Genomic DNA, 20583 nt, shown 5'->3' on the forward strand with positions numbered 1-20583 from the left:
AGCCCAGACAACCCACCAATCAGCGAGCAGAGCATATCGTGCAGCGGGCGGTGTCAAACGGAAAACCCTCATTGCCCAGCATAGCGCGTGAGGTTGTGCAAACCTCATGAATATTAATCAAGCAGGCAGCCAACTCGGCGCGCCGGAAATGCACTGCTCATGAATAATCCAGCGAGTCGCTGAGCGGGATTGAGATCTGAGGAAGGGAAACGCTCTCACTTTGCGAATATGGCGACGGCGATGTACCTCGAACACTACTTGGACAGTGAGTGCGGGGGCGGGAGGGGTGAACGGCTCGGGTAGATCGAGGTGTTATTGCGGGACGCGGGGAGGTTTAGAATAAGAAGCCACGGAGCGTGTTATTAAAACTGCGTCACCACTTTGCGGGCGCGCTCTCCTTTGCATGCAGTTGCACGTGATGACGCACGAGGACTTACGTAACGGATTTGAACAAGGACAACTTTATTGATAACGGCTTATATGACTGCGTATGTAATTGATTGCGACACCCACAGGGAAAAAAATAACAGTTTTCATCATGGAAGGTGAATGTTGAGTGCGGTGTCGTGTAGGGAGGCTCCTGCTGAGATGCCTCTGGTCACTCCTGTGCCCTAATACACTCTTCCTTGTGGAGTTCTGATGTATACTTTTATTTTTGTTTATTTTTGTCCTAAGAGCCCCTGGTGCACGTTTGCTCAAAAATCCATATTAAACAGTATAAAGCGCTGCGCTATTTTTGGAGAAAATTTCAGAGAGCATGGCGGAAGCCGGATAGATCTTCGCAGAATAATTTATGCAAATGCCGACCTTTAAATCTAAGCGTTAGTTATCTCTACACGGGAAAGGCACACGTTGTTTGAGTTTTTAAAGGCATCCCCACAGCACCGTAAGCTTCGTTATGCTGCTGTTAGCCGGACTCGCACAACCGTATTTGCATGCGCAATACCCAGTGAATAGAACCCATTGATTTGAATAGGTTGGTTCATAAGTGCATATTTTCCATCATGCCCAATAATATACATTATGTTCTATTTTCCTGCACATTTGTACAGGGGAATAGAACATATGGAACTAATTTCATTAATTGGGCCATTTCAATGGCGGGGGGACTGTTCTTTTGGAATGCATAAACCTTACAATTTGTGTGCGCAGAAAATACAGTAGAGACCGCATTGATGCGCGCAAAAAAACGCAGCGCCCATGTGAATCTGGCGTAGGGGATATGACAGTGAGCCCAATATACTTCCCCCTCTGAAGCCAGTGCGGCACGAGGATCTGACTCTTCGGAGTCTTGTGTTAGCGCTCTCCTATACACATCAGTGAGGGAGCACACAGGACTCTGAAGAGTGAGATTCTCGTGCCGCGCTGGCTTCAGAGGGGGCAGTATACCCGGCTCCCTGTCACGTCCTCTAACACCATAACTTGGTTTATAGTCCTGTGGGAACGTGGCGGGTTCCATTGAAACAAAAACTAATCAGCTGGCCACGCTGTCAAAACAAAAGCTACTCTACTCGCCTCTCTTCTTCCCCGGGGAAAGTGTGTACGACTCCCTGGACGATCCCGGTCTCTGCCAACAGTGTGAGTCAGGTGAGCGCCGCAGCTAATCAGAGGCTACAGCGTCGCCGCATGTTCTCTTGGCGTCAGTGTTGACATCCCAGGCTGCATGTTCATGGTGAAGCTGCAGCCGTCATCTGACGTCTGACAGAGATTGGGATAGTCATGGGGGGCGGTCAGTATGTGCTTTTCCCAGGGAAGAAGAGAAACGAGTCTAATATTTCTTTTTTGACACCTGGCTAGCTGGTTAAATTCCTTTTTTAACCCCTTAAGGGCTTATTCACAGGAGCGTAAATCGGTCACCGTTTTCACGGCCAGCCGATACACGCTACCCTTTGATGCAGTGGATTCCAATGTATCAGATCACACAGGCGTATTCCTACGGCGTAAAAGCGCCCGACCGGTAAGATAGTCCTGGAACTATCTTCCTGGCCAGACTACGGCCGCTGCCATAGACTCCCATTGGAGCCAATGACAGCGGCCGGAGAGGGGAGGGAGTTTAGCAGAGTTACTGCTTAACTCCTTCCCACTTCTCTCCTGCACTCCGGCTATTTGGAATAGGAGGGGGAGGGATGGGAGTGGAGCTAAGCTCCGCCCTTCCATTGCAAACAGTCGGAGAGGAGGTGAGTCAGTGAGGGAAGGGAGAGACCGCTTAGCAGAGCTAAGCTGTCTTCCTGCCCCAACGGAATATACACTGAGCCTGTCCATGAGATGGTAGCGTATATCGGCCGGCCAATAAATGCTCGTGTGAATAAGATCTAAGGACCAGGCTGTTTTTGTACCTTAAGGACCAGACACTCTTTAGAGATTTTACCCATATCGTTGTTTAACTGCCCTATTTTTGGGGGGGATTACAGGGCGCTTATGGCAACAGTTTTGGTTGGCGTTTTTTTTTCTTCTTTAAATGCATATATTTTTATTTTATTCTGTAATCTTGTTTCACTTTTTTTTTATATCTATGCCCCTCATGATGTCATATAAGACCACTGGAGGACCTTCCCATGTGTGTAAATGTTTTTGATTTTTTTATTTGACACATCCATAGCAGCCCCAGTTACAGGGAAAACATCCTCCTGTAGTGACATTAGTCACTGGCAGAGCTGATCAGGGTCTCCTGGGACCCTGTAGCTCTGCTGTGACAGGGTATTCCGGCGGTCACTTGACTTTTTAGTACACAGTGCTCATTGAGTGCTGATAGGGCATGAAGTGTGTTGAAAACGTGCCAAAATAGAACAGACAGTGCTTGAAAATTGCGGTGTTGGAAAACGCTGCATTTGAGCACAGGTCTCGTGAGGCCCCATCAAAATCAATGGGAGCGTTGCTTCGCAATTACTGCGGCGTTAAAAACTCTGCGGTAAAAAGCGCATGTGTAAGAGTGGCCTAAAAGTATAAATGCATATACCATTCAAATAAAATCACAGGCGGCTATTGTCATAGAATGGTGGAGTTGGAAGGGACCCCCAGGGTCATCGGGTCCAACTGCCTGCTTAATGCAGGATCACTAAATCATCCCAGACAGATATTTGTCCAGGCTTTGTTTGAACACTTCCATTGAAGGAGAATTCACCACCTCCCATGGCAACCTGCTCCACTCATTGATCACCCTCGCTGTCAAAGTTTTTTTTCTAATGTCTCCTCCCTTTCAGTTTTATCCCATTGCTTCTAGTCTTTCCTTGTACAAATGATAATAGGGATGATCCCTCTGCACTGTGACGGCCCTTCAGATATTTGTAGACAGCTATTAAGTCTCCGCTCAGCCTTTTTCTGCAAGCTAAACATTCCCAGATCCTTTAACCGTTCCTCATAGGACATGATTTGCAGACCGCTCACCATCTTGGTAACTCTTCTCTGAACTTGCTCCAGTTTGTCTATGTCTTCTTTAAAGTGGGGTGCCTAGAACTGGACACAGTATTCCAGATGAGGTCTGACTAAGAAGAAGAGAGGAATAATGACCTCACATGATCTAGACTCTGTTTCTCTTAATACATCACAGAATTGTGTTTTGCCTTTTTGGCTGCTGCATCACATTGTTGGCTCATGTTTAGTCTATGATCTATTAGTATACCCAAGTCTTTTTTACATGTTCTGCTGCTTAGCCGAATTCCTCTCATTCTGTATACCGTATATACCGGCGTATAAGGCGACGGGGCGTATAAGACGACCCCCCAACTGTCACCTTATACGCCGGTATACAGTGGAGAAAAAAAAATAAATTCATTACTCACCTCCCACGGCGTTCTGTCGCGCTCCGGCAGGATGTCGCTCGCTCCGGCAGGATGTCGCTCGCTCCGGCAGGCTGTCGCTCGCTCCTCGTCCCCGGCGCAGCATAGCTTTCTGAATGCGGGGCTTGAAATCCCCGCTTCCAGAAAGCTAATACACACGCCGGCAGCCATGACATCATTGAATGGCTGTGATTGGCTAAAGCACACGTGGCTTCAGCCAATCACACTATTCAATGACATCATTGAATGGGTGTGATTGCTAACACGTGCGCCTTCAGCCAATCACAGCCATTCAATGATGTCATTGAATAGTGTGATTGGCTGAAGCCACGTGTGCTTTAGCCAATCACAGCCATTCAATGCTGTCATGGCTGCCGGCGTGTGTATTAGCTTTCTGGAAGCGGGGATTTCAAGCCCCGCATTCAGAAAGCTATGCTGCGCCGGGGACGAGAAGTGAGCGACATCCTGCCGGAGCGCGACAGAACGCCGTGGGAGGTGAGTAATAAAATTTTTTTTTTTACACTTTTTTTTTTTTTTGTATTACCGGCGCATAAGACGACCCCCGACTGCAGAGCAGATTTTTCGGGGTTCAAAAGTCGTCTTATACGCCGGTATATACGGTATGCTTTTTTTATTTTTTTCTTGCCCAGATGTAGGACTCTGCATTTCTCCTTGTTAAATTTGTGAGGAAATATCTATTCCGGCGTTGTTTGTGGCAGTTTTTTTTTGAAAAAGCTTAATGACCACTTGTATATCCACCTTTACACCTTCATTATGATCTCCCAACATTTCTACGTGTTCATCATGGAGACCTATTTGCAGGGGAATAGCTATAGGGGGTGCAGAGGTGGCACTCGCTACTGGGCCCTGGAGCCTTAGGGGGCCCAAAGACTCCTCTATCATATAACGAAACACCAATATTTTAAATGGCACATGCCTAATCTAAGATTCTAGCAATGCCTCTGTCTGCTAGTGTTGCATTGATGGGCTTCTTTGAGAGACCCAAAGATGCAGACAAAAGTTGTGGGAGGGCCCGAAAGCTGAACTTTTGCATCCAGACCCGCGAGCCTTTAGCTACACCTCCGACATGTTTGTTTTAAGAATGTATTTGTTCTATGAAATGGAAATAAATATTATTGTATATTATTTGTTGAAGGTGTTTATGGAAATATTGAAAAATTTCAGTAAGAGCAGGAAATGTGTTTAAATTAAAATAAAATCTCCTATTTGCTCATCCGTTCCAGGCTTTGTGTACATGACTGCAGCGGTGTCTGTGTATGCAACCAATAACTGACCTCAGCAGTCTCATGCCATACACTGCTTAGGCCAGTGATTGCACACAGTGGTCACATAGTATACAGGCAGGACACTGCTGCAATCGTGTAAACCCATCCAGTACTAGTGATGAGTAATTGAACTGTTGAGTATACCTTCTTTTGTTATTTTAATACATTCCCTGCCCTCTGATATTTTGCAATATCTTGGACAGCCCTTTTAAACTTAATAGAAATAACCCAAAGTGCCGTGAGTTAACTTTTTTTTTTTTTTGCTTTGCAGGTATAGAAAACTTGCCATGTGATCTCCAAAGGAATTTCCAGCTTATGAGTGACCTGGATCAGAGGACAGAGGGTATGTTCTGTATATTTAGCTATAATGATATGGGGGTTGGGGGATTTTTATCTCTAGAGTCTACAAAGTTTCCAGTGATTTAAAACAAAATAAAAAACACTATCATTTTGATGGGTGTAACTTGACCAGAGCTGGAGCATCAGTTTTTTTTTTTCAGATCCCCCAAATGTACCAGTGCTTGCTCGCTTACTCTTGTCCATGTGTTACTTTCTCCACTTTGATCCAAGACATGAGGGGTACATTTTCCAGCAATAAAATATAAAAGTTGATGAAGTGCTCTCTATACATCACAGGACTGATTTGGCTTGTGTCCCTTTTCATTTTTAAAGTATAGCAGTACATTAAAACATGTAATGATGTGAATCACAGTAGACATGTATCAGTCCATGCTATTATGAAAGGCATCAAGGCACCTATGTAGCCTTATAACAACCCAATGCTCAATCATAATAAGAAAAGGAATCTCTGCAACAGCTTTGACTGCTGAGCTGTTGGCGTGTTAACTGTTACCATATAGCTTATATGTAAGTCTTGGTTTACAGCTCTGTTTTTACAGGTTTTTGTTTTTTTCTAATTTAATTTTTGGTATCTTTACAGATAAAAAGAAAGAAATTGATGCATTGGCCGGCGAGTATATTGCCAACGTGCGGGACCTAAGCCCAGAACAGAGAGTGCAACATCTGCAGCGCATCCAGGATGCTTACAGCAAATGCAAGGAATACAGTGATGACAAAGTGCAGTTAGCCATGCAGACCTATGAAATGGTAAGAGGGGGCAGGGGGGAATGCGTTACTTTAGATTAAGGCCGGCTGTCCACAGGCGTTGCGATATGCTGCTGCGGGGGAGCACTAATGTCACCGCGATTAACCTATCATAATGATAGGTTCATCATGGCATGTGTGTTTTTTTTTATTTTTTTTTTTATACGCGAGCTGAAAATCGGGATGCTTATCCAATGGAAAGCGTTCATTGCGTTACCAGCGTGTGGATTATCGCCGCAGGTAACGTAGTGAAATATCACCCGTGGGCAGGAGGCTTTCGGGTGTGTTCACACGCAGCTGATTTGCTGTGGAGTTTGATGTGGATCTACAGTAGTGTTCACCTTTTTCAATTCAAATTGAAGTGAAATCTGAAGCAAATCGGCAATGTGTGAATGCACCTATTGAATCCATAGAAATTCTGGTAGCACATAATCAATCTGGGCTACCTATATTTCTGTAGACTGGTGGGTGACAACGCTGCCCTCTATAGAACTATGGAGATTCAGTCTTTGCACATACTCGTGTATAAATTTGCCTGAGTGCAGATTCGCTGACCTATGAAATCATCTACTTTCTATACTTTTACAGCCAACAGCTATTCTTTGGTTGAAAGTGCTTGTATTTTAAATGGGGAAAGGCAGAATAGGCCACTACTAGTCTTCTCTTGTGTGCTAACAAAGCATTGGATAGCTTAAAATCCAACGTGCCTAATATTACTTTCTTTCAACATCTGTCATCTGGGACAATCAGGCATATATATTTTAGACCCCTCTTAAATTGACATGTTTGGCCAACTTAAACCTAACTTGTATGGGTACCTTGAAACGTGTATCTGTACTGAAGCCTTCATCTCACTTAGTTGCTAATACAGAACCATAGTTCAACCTAAATGGTGAATTTGATCATCTCTGCTCCGGGTTTCTATATTACAATTCTGTGAATACACAAATTCAGATGATGCAAAATTCTCCTTTTCTTTCCATTATCAAAAATGTATTTACACATTGCATAATGTGAAGTATAAGTCTGCTCTTCATGAAATTCTTCTAAAAATGGTACCCACTCTACAAAGATGCGGTAACTGCACACATCATAATTGGTATGTGCAGCCCAGAAAATAAGTAGTGTGTTTCTCTTATGTAATTAAGGTGGACAAACACATCAGACGTCTGGATGCTGACTTAGCACGATTTGAAGCTGACCTCAAGGAAAAATTAGAAGGCGCAGAGTTCGACAGCCCATCTGGACGTAGTATAAAAAGTGAGACTCTTGTTTCTATTAGTTGGCACTGCCAGTCATGTGCATGAATAAGTGCCTACATTTCAGTTTGGTTGTTTTTTATTATATGGAAGATCTATTTTTACTATGTGATTGACAGAGAGTCGTGGTCAGAAGGATAAGCGCGGGTCTAGAGGCCGCCGAGTTTCTGAAGAAGATACTGTAAAGAAAAAGAAATTAAAGGGAGGGTAAGGCCTTGTTAAACTATCTAGAACACACTGTTTTTTGTCTGGTTTCTGGAAATTGTGATTAACACTTATGTTTTATCTGACAGGCCGGTGTTTTCAGATGCGGTCCTAGCGGTACATCCTTCAGATGTCCTTGATATGCCTGTAGATCCTAATGAACCCACGTATTGCCTGTGTCACCAGGTGTCCTATGGGGAAATGATTGGCTGCGATAACCCAGATGTAAGAATTCTACTTTTATACCTGTATATAAGTTTCTCATTGACAGATTGAGTGACCTTGGAGCTCTTTAGACATTTTTATACCTATACTGCATTTTAAAAGACCTTAATTTGTGAATACACTAGATTAGTTGTTCCTGGTTGGGCTGCAAGTCTTTTTTTTTTTTTTTGGATAATCTTGCCATAAAAAAATTACATAATTGGGGAGGGGTGGGGGGAGATGGGCAATGTAAGGGAAGTAAAACTCTCTACCTTTTTAAAGAAGTTGTACAAGTGCTTGGCAATTTCCAGTGCTGCCATTGAAATGAATAGAGCTGCGATGTGCATGAGTGTTCTCCGCTCCATTCACGTGGAGACCTTTTGGAACCTCTGTTCTTGGGATTGGTGGCGTTCTCTGGCAGTCCCATTGAAAATTAGTTGATTGGCACTAAATGTGCAACTGCTGCTCCATTCAAATTCCTCCTCACTGCAGGGGTTTATCAGTAGGGGGGGAGGTCAGCTGTGAGACCCCCACTAATCAGACTTTTATCACTTATCCTGAGAATATATAAGTTGATTGTAGTACAACCCCTTTAATGTCATTTTATGTTAAGTTCTATTTTAAAGTACAAGGTTTAGCCAAGTGTGCTGATAATTACCGGATATATGACTTGCAAGTGAATGGAAGAGAAATTCTTTGTCTTATACACATACCGAGACTGCTAGTTTTGGGGGGGGGGGTTCTTCCCTGCTGCACTATAATGTATATAAATGACCGAATAACAAGAGGAAAAAAATGTGATATATGTTTGATAAGGACTTGGACCATAATCTAACAAAATCATTTGTTTTTAGTGTCCCATTGAATGGTTCCATTTTGCCTGTGTAGATCTCACCACTAAACCAAAAGGGAAGTGGTAAGTATGAAATGTTCTTGCTGCAGAAAGCCTAAAAAATAATTTTTTGAGATTTTCCTAATCTGTTTAGTGCTATATACTCTTATGTAGAGCTTGGCGAATAATCAATTTGATTTATTCGCCACTTTAATGCCGTATGAGTCAGATTTTTTTCTGAATCATGGGGACAGGGCTATAGCAGGAAGTTGCTCTTGGCAGGTCCCTCTCTTTTTAGCAAATTCAGTCTAGACAGTTCACTGCACTACTGCTTTTAATCAAGTTGCTCTTGGTGGATCCTACCATAAACAACTCCATTCTTATCAGTGAGGTGTCTAGAATAGAGTTGCTAAAGGGAGCACCTGCCAGGAGCTACTCCATTCTAGATGCAACCCCGGCACTTACTGCATGCCGTGCCTCCCTTTTCATTCCCACAGATGTAAACCTATGCAGGGAGTTGGTGGCATATAGAGATGATGATAGGTTTGTAGATACAACGGTAATCATCTACACATCCAGAATAGTCTTCTTTTCGCACAGCCTGTTGATGCAGTGGCAAGACATGAATGTCAACAACAAAATAAGAATCTTGTTGCCATTTGCAAAATCTTGGATGTGGTGACCATTTTGGTCTCCCTGGTGAGCCCTGTACTACTCGGCATATACTTTGCTATACCACACACCCCAGCATGTACTTGGTTATACCGCCCATGTGTTTAGTATGTACTATAGTCAACCTCCCCCAAGTGTTCAGCATGTACTCTACTCTCCACCCCCCCCCCCCCCCCCCTTCCCCCAGCCCAAAGAAGGGTATGGCTTTGTGGAATGTTTCAAGATGCAGTTCGAGGAAACAACTTGAGCCTTTATTTCCCTGCCCTCCACACAGTTCAGGAGTGCTGACACCGTGACTTTGCATAGGTTATAAAGCCTCTTGTTACAGCAGCTTTGCAGGAGCGTGTGGGTGTACGCTGTGTGTCAGAAGTAGGTCTATCTAGGTGCCTATCGTGCAACACATTTGATAGATGATGTAACAGCAGCTGGGGTTAGATGCAAATGGCGACAAGATAGCAAATTCTTTTTGCCATTTGCAAACTCTAGAGTGTAAATGACTATTTTAGTATCCATCTGGAGCCATGTGACATGTCAGAATATAGGATGTAAGTTGCATCTCATTCATACTTGAGGGTAATAGTTCAGTTGTAGATTATTCTCTGAATTCTAGAGTATGTGGTAAATGTTTTTGAAGAAAGTTCTGCACCTGAGAGCTTGCTCCATTTGTGTGCCTGAGAACATTTCTGCAGAATGTATGTGGATTTCTGCAAGTCCTATTTAGATGAATGTGACGGTTGCAGAAATTACTATAGTTCTGCCAATTGTGAATATTCCCCTATAATATCCTTTCACAGCAGTGTTTTTTTGTTTACCAGGTTCTGCCCACGCTGCACTCAGGAGCGGAAGAAATGATCACAACAACTCTTTTCAGATTCGTCCTTGTTACTTCCACATAATTTTGTCCTTTGCATCATCCCTACCCTTTTTATTGCTACTGGACGGCTTCCTAAAGATTAAAGGTGGAAGCAGCAGATTATTTTACCAAATCTACAACCCTCTTCCTAGGAAGAGGATTGTTGCACTTTTGGATTGGTACTGCTATATATATTTTTTTCTCTTTGACTGTTTCACAGCATAATCTTTGTTCATCTTGTGTTACTGAAAGGGAGAGCAAAGTAAAGTGAGCATGTTGTACTCCATGACTAGTGCTTAACCATACCATGAAGTCCTATATATGGTTTCTGAAATGTTCACGCACATGATCTGCTAAAACAAAATGTTAGTTATATGAGATGTAAATGTATTTTATGGAGATATTGTTAGACACCCATATGTGCACAGTGCTAACTCTAAGGGTGTATAGTGGGGTCGCATGCTGGCCGTGAATTTCCCGGACAGCACACTGACCCATTCTAACCTATGAGGCTATTCAGATGAGCGATCTGTCACATGGATCGGTGGTCTGTATGTAAGAAATCGCAGCATGTCCTATTCTTATCCTTAATCATAGATGAGAATGGCGCGTGCAATGTTGTGTCCAATGCTTGTTGCACCTGAGAATCTTTGGTGAAATATGCATACGGCTGTATGAATCCGGCCTTCAGGTAAGGCTATAGAACTATACGCATAGTGCAATTATGATATATGGGGAACATTTTGGGCTCATGCAAATGATTGTATTGCTTTGTTGTATATTTTTAAAGGGAGCATGTCACATCCCCAACTACACCATAAACTAATGAGTCGGGTGCTATTTTTTTATTTGTTTTTTTTTTATATACTCCTGCGATCCAGTAATGTGCCTATCTGAAGTCTGAAAAGAGCCTGATATTAATGCCGTGTGCAGAGTGCCATGCGCGTGCTATCCCATAGACTTGTGTAGGAAAGCGCATTCAAGGGACTCTGAAAATAGTCAGATTTTTGTGCCAACTTCAGAGGGGGAAACCACTGAATCGCACGAGCAGGTGATTATAAAATATACCTCACCCGGCTCCCTGTCATGTCCCCTCACAGCCCCATAACTTAGTTTATGGTGCTGTTGGGGAAGTAACAGGTTCCCTTTAAGTGTTTTTTTGTGTTACATTGAGCTGCATAAATACCTACATCAATTTTCACCCATTAGGTTTTCCTTTCATACAAAACTGCATTATGAAAGTAGACATTGTAGTGTTTTCCTTTTTATAAGACTATTTTCTAGAATTAGTTCTCTTAAGGAATGGACCATGGAAAAGTAGCCCGCCTCTGATGATATACGGCAACAGGAATAACAAGCAAGTTTAAAAAAGCTTTGATTTACACATGTTACAACAAATGCTGGAAGTGGTCCCTGCTCACTTCCATGCACCTCGGGGTACAACGCATGTTGGCTGATACTGCCTGCAGCTCTTCAGTGGTGATGCTGCAGATGGCAGTCACAATGTGTTCCTTGACTTCATCCAGGATATAAAAAGTGCATGTGGACAAGTCAGGGGGTCATGACCAGTATGCTGTCCAGACTGACTGAGGCCTTGGTTTCTTCAGGTTTGCGTTAGACCCGGTTTGGCAGCATTATTGAACCGGGCTCCGAATACGTTAACAGGTGGCTTTGTACCCAGGTACTTTTTGGTGAGGGCCTCCTTGCGTTTCCTTAATTGATCAGCTTTGCAGATGGCTTTCCACGATCAGTATCTGCTGTTGCAGGGTGAACACAATGGGGCAGATCTATGAAAGCTGTCTAAAAGAAAGTCTGTCTTTGTTACCCAAAGCAACTAAGCACAGCAGCTTTAATTTCTTATAATGCTAAGGTAAAGGGCCTCCACCCCTCATCCCACTTCACACTCTTTGGAGGACTACTTTTCCATGGCCCGTCTTGTACTTTGGTTATACTACATATGTTTCACATGCAGTTTTGTAGTGTTTTTTTTTTTTTTCACATGGAAAGGTTCACGCTACAAGCAGTACAATCATGCAGTCTCCAGCTCATATTGTAAAAGTGGCCTCTGATTTAAGTGATCCTGGCTTACTCTCAGTGGATTTCTTTATTTTGTGGGATAATATAAAGTAAGAGAATGTAGACTATAACAACCTGTGCATCAGAGGAGTCAGGCTTCCAGAGACCATTAGCCATGCAGTGTCTCAGTGATACTAGTTTTACGTAGTGTTGACAATTCGCATGTTGCATCATCCCACAGAATGGATGACCTCGCTATAGAGGCGACAGGCTCACTACAAAAGGGAAGCTTACCAACTCAATGGGTCATTGCTATAAAATGTAGCTAAAACTGCGCAGCACAATTGCGGCAGAGTTGCCATTGACCGTGTTGTGTTCTAACATAAATGGGACCTGGCTCACTTGGTTAATTTCTAACGCACCAAAGATCTGTTTCCAATCCAATTAGATTGAAAATATATTTTAAATATAAATATACAGAGAAGATAAAGATGTGGATAATATATTTGATTAAAGAGCCCATTAAAATCTATTACACTGCTTTTGGGGGCTTGTGTGTAGCTGCCCCATGAAACAATTCCTCTATATTGTAAGAGTGCCAGTTTTATTTTTACATGTAAATACAAAAGATGTATATCTATATGAAGATCAGATTATATGTATAAATCAGCTATTGTGGGCAGTAGTGATTATGCCAAGTTTGATGTTGTTGAAAAGATGTGAAACCATTTATTTGGAGGGCTTCCATGGGGAAATCATTTAATGTCAAGTCATAAATTTCATACCTCAATGCCTGCTATTTTTAAAGGATTTCACAGTTTCATTTTTTTGACCATTGCACGTGCTCTAGATGGATCCATCTGTTTACAGCCTCATTTAGACAGGTGTATACTACCCAAGTTTAACAATGTATTTTTGAACCCCATGACTTTGGAGTCAATCAAGGGGGCATAAGTTTAGTACAGTAGAACTGCAGGGGTTCCAAGTGTTACAATACACCTACCTGGATCAGGCCTCCTGTATATAAAGCAGGTGACCTTTAAGTACGCTTTTACAGATGTTTGTTTTTGCTATTTCATTTACTCAATTCATTATTCTTTAGGCATTGTTCGAAAAAGAAAAAGATTAAATGATATAGTTTGCATTGCAAAGGGTGAAATTGCTGTTGAAAATGTGACTACCGGTAACTCGTAGTAAAATTGACATGCAAATCTACAACATCCTTTTGAAATTTTTTTTCCCAATTCATGCAGATGGGATTTTGAAAACTTTATCCACATGCCTCGGATTGCAAATTGTTGTGGGTTTTCAGCAGCAAATACACCACATCTGAATTCACACTTGGGTTTAGGCAGGTGACACGCGTGGTTTTTGGCCACCTTTTTATGTGTCTACTATACGGGTGAGTGTACGGGCCTGACTGAGGGTCTGCTGACACGAACTGCAGGCATCACAGATTCCTATGATGCTTTGGAGTTCGGGCTAGAATACCTGCAGTCAAGCCGGTACACTCGTTCGTATTAAAGACACATAAATGTGTCCAAAATACGCTCATGTGTCACTGGTCTTGGTTAATGATTTGTTGCAGAAGTTTTTGTGACTGACACTGGTCCATTAATCTAAGTGGGGTTGTTTCTGCCCTTATGTTTCTGTAACCCCCCCCCCCCCCCCCATTCCCAATTAATTGTAATGGAAAACGGTCACTAGCCCTTTCTATTTTGGATCAGGCATGTTTAATAGTTCATAAGACTTTGAGACAGTTTCTGGAAAGATAGAGCAACCATCTCATTCCCATTTTTAATAAACAGTGTTTTAGGTTTTGATTTAACACTTGTAGCATGTTTAGAGCTTTTAGATGTAGGTTTATGCAATCTTGCACATGTGACATTTTACAATATTATGTTGTGCACACCTAGTGGTGTAATAGAAAACTATGCCACCACTGCATCAACAAAATTATGTACAATCAATTATACTTAAAGGGTTCTTCTCATCTTGACGTTTCATAGCCAAGATGGGAATCCGCTGCTATAGTTTCCTGCTACCTGGCCGGGTCATACGGAGACGGGCTAGGGCTGTTTCTGTGGCTCTCGTTGAAGTGAATTCTGAGTTTTCCTATCTCTGCTATAAAAAGCTGAGATGGGAATAGCTCTTTGAAGCCATAGTACAAAAAATTTAGTTTTCCACAGGAAAATGAAAACTGCAAAAAGACCATATTCTAATAAGATAATGCTGCATTGTATGAGTGGGTGTTTATAAAGTGCACTCACAACAGTGTAGCATGTGGCTGTTGCAGTAAACTATTGTAACACTCGTAATAGTCATGTTTGTGACTGTGCCTTTAAAATGACATGCATGCTAGTACACATGTTAGCTGCTCTTGTGATTTTACAAGTAAGTTTCTGGGCTGCACCAGACATGTAACTGCTCCAAGTTACCAGTTCAGGTGCAGCCCATCAATTGGCGGTCGTGAGTGTTACCCTCAGCTGCTAACACTGGTGTAATGGCACCCTTCACTGCTAGAGCCTTTAGCAGCCGTAACAGTTGTGCATTTGTGTGGTGTCCAGCGGGCAGGATGATCAGCTGATCGATCGGTTAGGTCACCAGGGGATCGGTCATTGGTTAAAAAAAAGTCTGGACTACCCCTTAAAGTCCAAGGGAATTTTCTAGCCAATATGACAATCTGATAGTGACAGTTCTCTTGGGCTGCATCCATACTAGTATTGTGGGCACATTGCCAAATCCCAAAAGTTAAGTTTCCCACACAGGTTCTACTGCCCAATTAGCAAGGCCGAAAATACGGAGGTGCATTGTTGCCCCACCACTGCCACTGGTTAGAAGCAGGATGTGCTTTAGGGCTCCTGCACACTGGTGATCGCAAGATCGCTGCGGTTTAACACAAATGTCAATAGGACTTTCTAATATTAAAAACGCATTGCACAAAAATCCAAAAGTTTGTGCTTTGCAATATTTGTAAGATGTGTTAACATTAGAAAGTCCTATTGACCTTCACGTTAAAAAAACGCAGCAATATCGCAAGTGTGAAGGCTCACGTAACGGTGTGTCACCGCTTAATTGCTGGGCTGCACCTGGACTTGCAGCCGGAAGCAAAGGCAACTACAGGTGAAGCACAGCATTTGGCTTTAAGCTACCCACAGCTTGGGGACACTTTTTACAGGCACCCTTCATCTGTGGCTGGATTCGCATGACAGGAAAACTTATTTTAAACTATTTACAATATTTCCTGGGTACAATCTACATGGTGTTCAGTAATTCTAGATATCTTGCGTTATTTAACCTTCTACAGGTATGCATGCATATTTTTTTTAACCATTCAGATATGAGTTGTTTCCTCAGAGTGGGAAACCAAATGGGATGCACTTCCTTGAGTCCAGGAACTTTGAGGACTGTTTAGTCCACATAAGGCTCTGTTCACAAGCATCACTGCTTCTGTTTATAACACGCCAATGTCCACTGTGGCAAATCTCTTTTCTGCTGATGGACTTGTAACTTTAATATCATGGTTCTGGTTATTTGGGAAGCTTGTTCAAAATGCTATCTGTTCATGTTTATGCTACAGTTCCAAATTAGTTTTTGAATACATTTTAGAGTCTGACCTGTTGACAGATCCACATCCCCTAATATTACTCATGACTCCTCTCTGCAGACTGTGCACTTCCATACGGAATAATAGGGGTGTACTAGCTCGGCCTGCTGCACTCTGCAACGACTTCCATGGGTGACAGGAGAGTACAAAAAGTACATCCCTGGACTTCTTGGGAGCTGCACTATGAGCACCGTAATTTTACTTTATAGTGCTTCTTGCTGGTCGTTTTTTTTTTTTTAAGTGTTTTTGTTTTGCTTGTCCCTTCCCAAAGGAAAGACATATCTAGAGTATGCTGTGTTGAGGGAATGCCACTATCCAACCCCCCTCCCAAAAAAAAGAAAAATAATGAAGCAACTCCACATAAAAGCAGCTGTGTAAAATTACCCATACACTGTTGCAACAACCAAGAAACCTGCCACTTTTATACAGGGATTTGGTAAACCTTCCATCTTTTGGCATAGCATTGAATGAAATCCTTCTGTGAAAATCTGCAAGAAATAGGCCGTGTTGTTTTTTGTTGTACTGCAGCAATTAATATTATGGTTGTGCTTAGAGCGTTCTGCAACAAATGCATGATGTGTGAACCTGGCGTAAAGGATACTACCCTGAGGAACAATGGGGAGGTCTACTGTCCAAGAGGAATTGTTGGTGAGGAAGAATGGGTCCTGAAAATGTACTAGTTACAAGTCAGCTGTGATCCAACCCTCCTAACTATTTTGATTTGCCCCGATCATTAGCTAGTGGGCAAATGGGGTACCGACGCCGATGTAGACCTCACCATGTACACGCACGTATTTCCTTTTCTCTTGTAGCAAAGGCCCCATTGAATGCCTATCTCACACATCTAGCAGCTAGTTATCTGTTGGCATTCATCTTGGTAATGCACATCCTCTTTGCTTCCATTCAATTAGTGTTCTGTAATCTGACTGTATTAGAAGTTTGAATGTAGCCGATATTGTGGTGATATATTTAATTATAACCCTGATAACTGTGACCAAAGTTCTGGTGTGATATGTGTTGGAATATTATAGCTCTATTCACAGAACGTAAACTATGTGTATTTTATTTCTGCAGGTTTTCTAGGTGGTTGGTTACAATCTTATGTATGTTTGAAACTTCAACAGATGTATTTAATTTATAAGACTTCTTGACTGGTATAAATGTTCTATTTAAATGGTTAAAAGCACCTTGCGTCACAAAGCTGCGGGACGATACAGAGTGAATTTATTAAACTGATATGAAATATAAATGTAAGTGCACATCACCCTGCTTGGTTTCTTTGTCTTACTCTGGTAGATGATCATGTCTTGTATGGAAGTATAGTAAGCGGATAGCAGTGTTCTACACCTTCCAGTAGTCTTGTTCTACAAGGGTTCTTTGGTTAGGTTCACATTTAAGCCTTTCTGCAATTAATACCAAATTGACATGCATCACCCTTGCATCAATTTTCATCCGGTTATCCCTTCACTTATTTGCATCAGTTCCATTGTCTTTTGTTTAGATCGATCACCTACCATTGTCTTTTCTTTTGATAATACAGATGCCCTGACTTAAGGCCCATTTACATGGAGCGATGATCGCTCAAACGGCAGTTTGAGTGTCAGCTTTGAGCGATCATGTTACATAAACTATTAAGAAGCTACACAGCTTCTTAAGAGCAATTAAGTGTGCAAATGAAGCCTTAGCTGAAAGTAGTTAATAGCCCGAGGCCTCTTATCTGCTTTCAGTTCTTTTATTCTCCAGCGGGAAACAATGCTACCAGCACTCCCCGTGGAGAACTGCTGATAAGGACTAGGATTTTTAGGTTGGACTAAATTTAATGATCAGCTTGCAGTGCACGATGGCCGTGCGTTTAGACACAACGATTATCGCTTAAACGATCGCTTTTTAGTGGTTTTTGCTTGTTTTCTTTAGCGATCACTCTGTGTAAATGGATCTGGTGACCAACTCCCCTTTAAACATACATCTTAAGATAGAGCCTACTGCTGCATTGTTTTTCTGTGATCCCAAACGGCATAAACAAACTTTTTTTCCCATCAGCGCTACTTCATCTAACAAGTCCAGGTCTGAGAATATTCAGAAACCTATGATGTGTTGAAATCTCACCACTGAGAATGGAGGTCTCAAACACGTTGGTTTATCACTGTGGGGTTGCTTCTATCTGTGGTGACATCGGACGTAATGGAGTGCTGGCTGCGCATGTGCAGTCACCACTCCAATTATTTCGATGAGGCTGATGGAAATTGCTTGTACTTGGCTCTCTCCAGCAGAGTCCCACTGACAGTGAATTGAGCGGCACCGTTTAGGCATGACTGCCGCTTCACTCAATTTCTTTTTCAATGTGGAGGGAGGTGTATTAACCATGCAATGAGGAGCAGGTGGGGAAAAAAGCCCGTTCTAAGGATTTGTGGGGGTTTGTCGTGAGATCCCCATTTAATGATTTGAGATAGATATATATATAATATGTAGATGAGTTTGATTAGATTGGCCCACCAGTAGTCCTTGTGTTGGACAGTGGACTGCATATGTCCAACAAAAGACAATCCATTAACCACTTACCACTTGGGCCACTTTCACACTGTGCAGATTTGGTCAGTGTTTTGCATCCATATTTTTACGTCTAAACCACTGACCATTTCTATATGGGGTAAGAGTGACCTTTGCTAGGGACAATTCTTATTTCTTATAAATAAACTCTTAAGACTTGTATACAATGATAATCTCATAATTTAGGATGGAAAGTAGACATGCACATGTTCTGTATAGACAGCAGATCCTCAACCACTGTCACAGAAGTCCAATGCCAGAGTAATATGCTGACCAGAGTTAATATGGAGACTCATGATGTAAGTGATACAACTTCCATGCCTGCCATTGTTTAAATAAGATTTGTAAAATGCTTATTTTTATATTGCAGTTGCATATTTTGTATATCAGTGCCCCAAATTTCCTCCCCCTTCCCAGCAGGTCACGGTTTGAGGATTCCTATAGAGAGGGCACCTTTTGGCCAGGTCTGCCACCTATGTGAAAGCAGTTTTAGAACAGCTTCTTTATATGAGCCTCAAATGCCAATCTAGTGTATACTTAACTGGAATGATCTCCAGCCCGTTTCGCCTCGACTCGCTGAGCGATCCTCGCTCCTGTATGAAACCACAGGAGTGATTATCGCTGGGACAGCAGCCATCCTAAGGCTGATTACAAACTGCTGTCATTGCTTCTTTTCTTTGCAACATTTGATGGATCAGTTTCTAAACTATTCTTGCCCTTAAAAAAACAGAACAGAGACTACTGGCGGTGTGGACAGAGCCATATTGCATTCTCGTTGGTAGATGAAGAAATCATAGCGGTGCACAATCCTGGTCTTGCGTGATCTTGGGCAGTGTAGGTTTTCGGGAATTGTCACTTAGTTGGACAGATGTAACGCCCTCTCAATATGTGTGGAAACTTTTATTAAAGAGAGAATCTATTAGTAGACAGACCACTCTGGTAGTGAAAAGGATTGCATGCAGTTTATTGAGAGTTTAAAAAGCTGGACTAAGATTTCTGTTTTTTTGTTTTTGTTTTTTTCTTTTTTTGAATCTTGTTGAATTTGTCATTCATAAATAAAGTATTTTGTGTTATATCGTCTAAATTCTGTAAACTCCTTTTTACCAGCTTTTAAAAATGTACACAATTTTTAGTGTTAGACCTCATGCATATGGCTGTAATACAGCTCTATTTCTTTTAGAGATACAATAAGGCTTCCTTAGAAGACAGCAGAACCTTCTAGTACCTCCATATACTTTACCTCCAATTTCATAGGTTTGTTTTTTTTTTTGATTCCATAAAAACTCAACACTTTTTTTTTATTTCTAGAGGAGAATATTCAGCATGTTTTGCACCCACAAGAGCGCTGTGCGGAACATCCCTTTTGTATCTGTGTACATGAGGCTTTGGGCCAGTTTCACACAGCTTACATTTAGAGTATATACTGGAAAATGCTCCTACCGCATACATTAAACAAAATTTGTGATTGAAATAGTGATTAACCACTTTAAGACCACAAATCTCAACTTTTTTTTCCCCTGTCTCGGAATTCCAACAGCCAAACTTTTTTATTAAGAGAGCTGCACAAGGGCTTGTTGTTTGTGGGATCAATGGCCTTTTTATGTTTAATAAAAACATTTTGAAGATAAGTGTGTCTCAAATAATTATATAAAGGCAATGATGTCAAAGTCCAATGCGAAAACATATTAGATTATCTCTAACTCAATAAAACGGCACAAGGACCTGCTTTAAGTGTCACATCTGTCTTGAACTATTCAAAGGATAAAACAATATATAAAATCCTATACAAGGGGAAGATAAAGGCCGGAAAGTGTATTGTTCTCTCTAAACAATATTTGATTCTGTCCGAATTAGCCCTGTTGAAATCCAGTCATTAAATCTCGAAGAGAGACGGCTAGAAATTCACGCCTGCCAAGTAGGGTAGAAAGACTAGTGCACATTATCCATAACTCATACTGGATGAGGATATTCATTGCTTCGACCTACATCTCCCTAGTGGGACGCTACCACCTCAGAATAGTTTGTCTGGAACAAGAATAAAAAAAATCGCAGTAAGCCCTTGATTTGTGAAACAGTATAATATATATACATATATATAAAATATATCCGATAAACCAGTTTGAGTAGTTATACAAGACCATAATATTGCGCCAAAGGGCAGCTTTTGGAGGACATTTCCACCAAATGTCCTATACTACTCAGAGAGAAGCTTATAATTGAGTT

The 20583-nt window shown here is 41.8% G+C and overlaps 1 protein-coding gene across 1 annotated transcript; it reads left to right on the forward strand.

Annotated features, from left to right (window-relative positions):
- Positions 1-58: 58 nt before the first annotated feature.
- On the forward strand, positions 59-19444 carry ING5 (inhibitor of growth family member 5). Its single transcript, XM_066598604.1, has 8 exons — positions 59-265; positions 5334-5405; positions 6003-6169; positions 7315-7426; positions 7545-7632; positions 7719-7854; positions 8688-8749; positions 10153-19444. The coding sequence occupies exons 1-8, from the start codon at positions 229-231 to the stop codon at positions 10187-10189; spliced, it is 711 nt and encodes a 236-aa protein (XP_066454701.1). The 5' UTR covers positions 59-228; the 3' UTR covers positions 10190-19444.
- The last annotated feature ends 1139 nt before the right edge of the window (positions 19445-20583 follow it).

This window comes from Eleutherodactylus coqui, chromosome 1 (genome assembly GCF_035609145.1).
Source record: "Eleutherodactylus coqui strain aEleCoq1 chromosome 1, aEleCoq1.hap1, whole genome shotgun sequence".
In the NCBI taxonomy this organism is placed as follows: domain Eukaryota; kingdom Metazoa; phylum Chordata; class Amphibia; order Anura; family Eleutherodactylidae; genus Eleutherodactylus; species Eleutherodactylus coqui.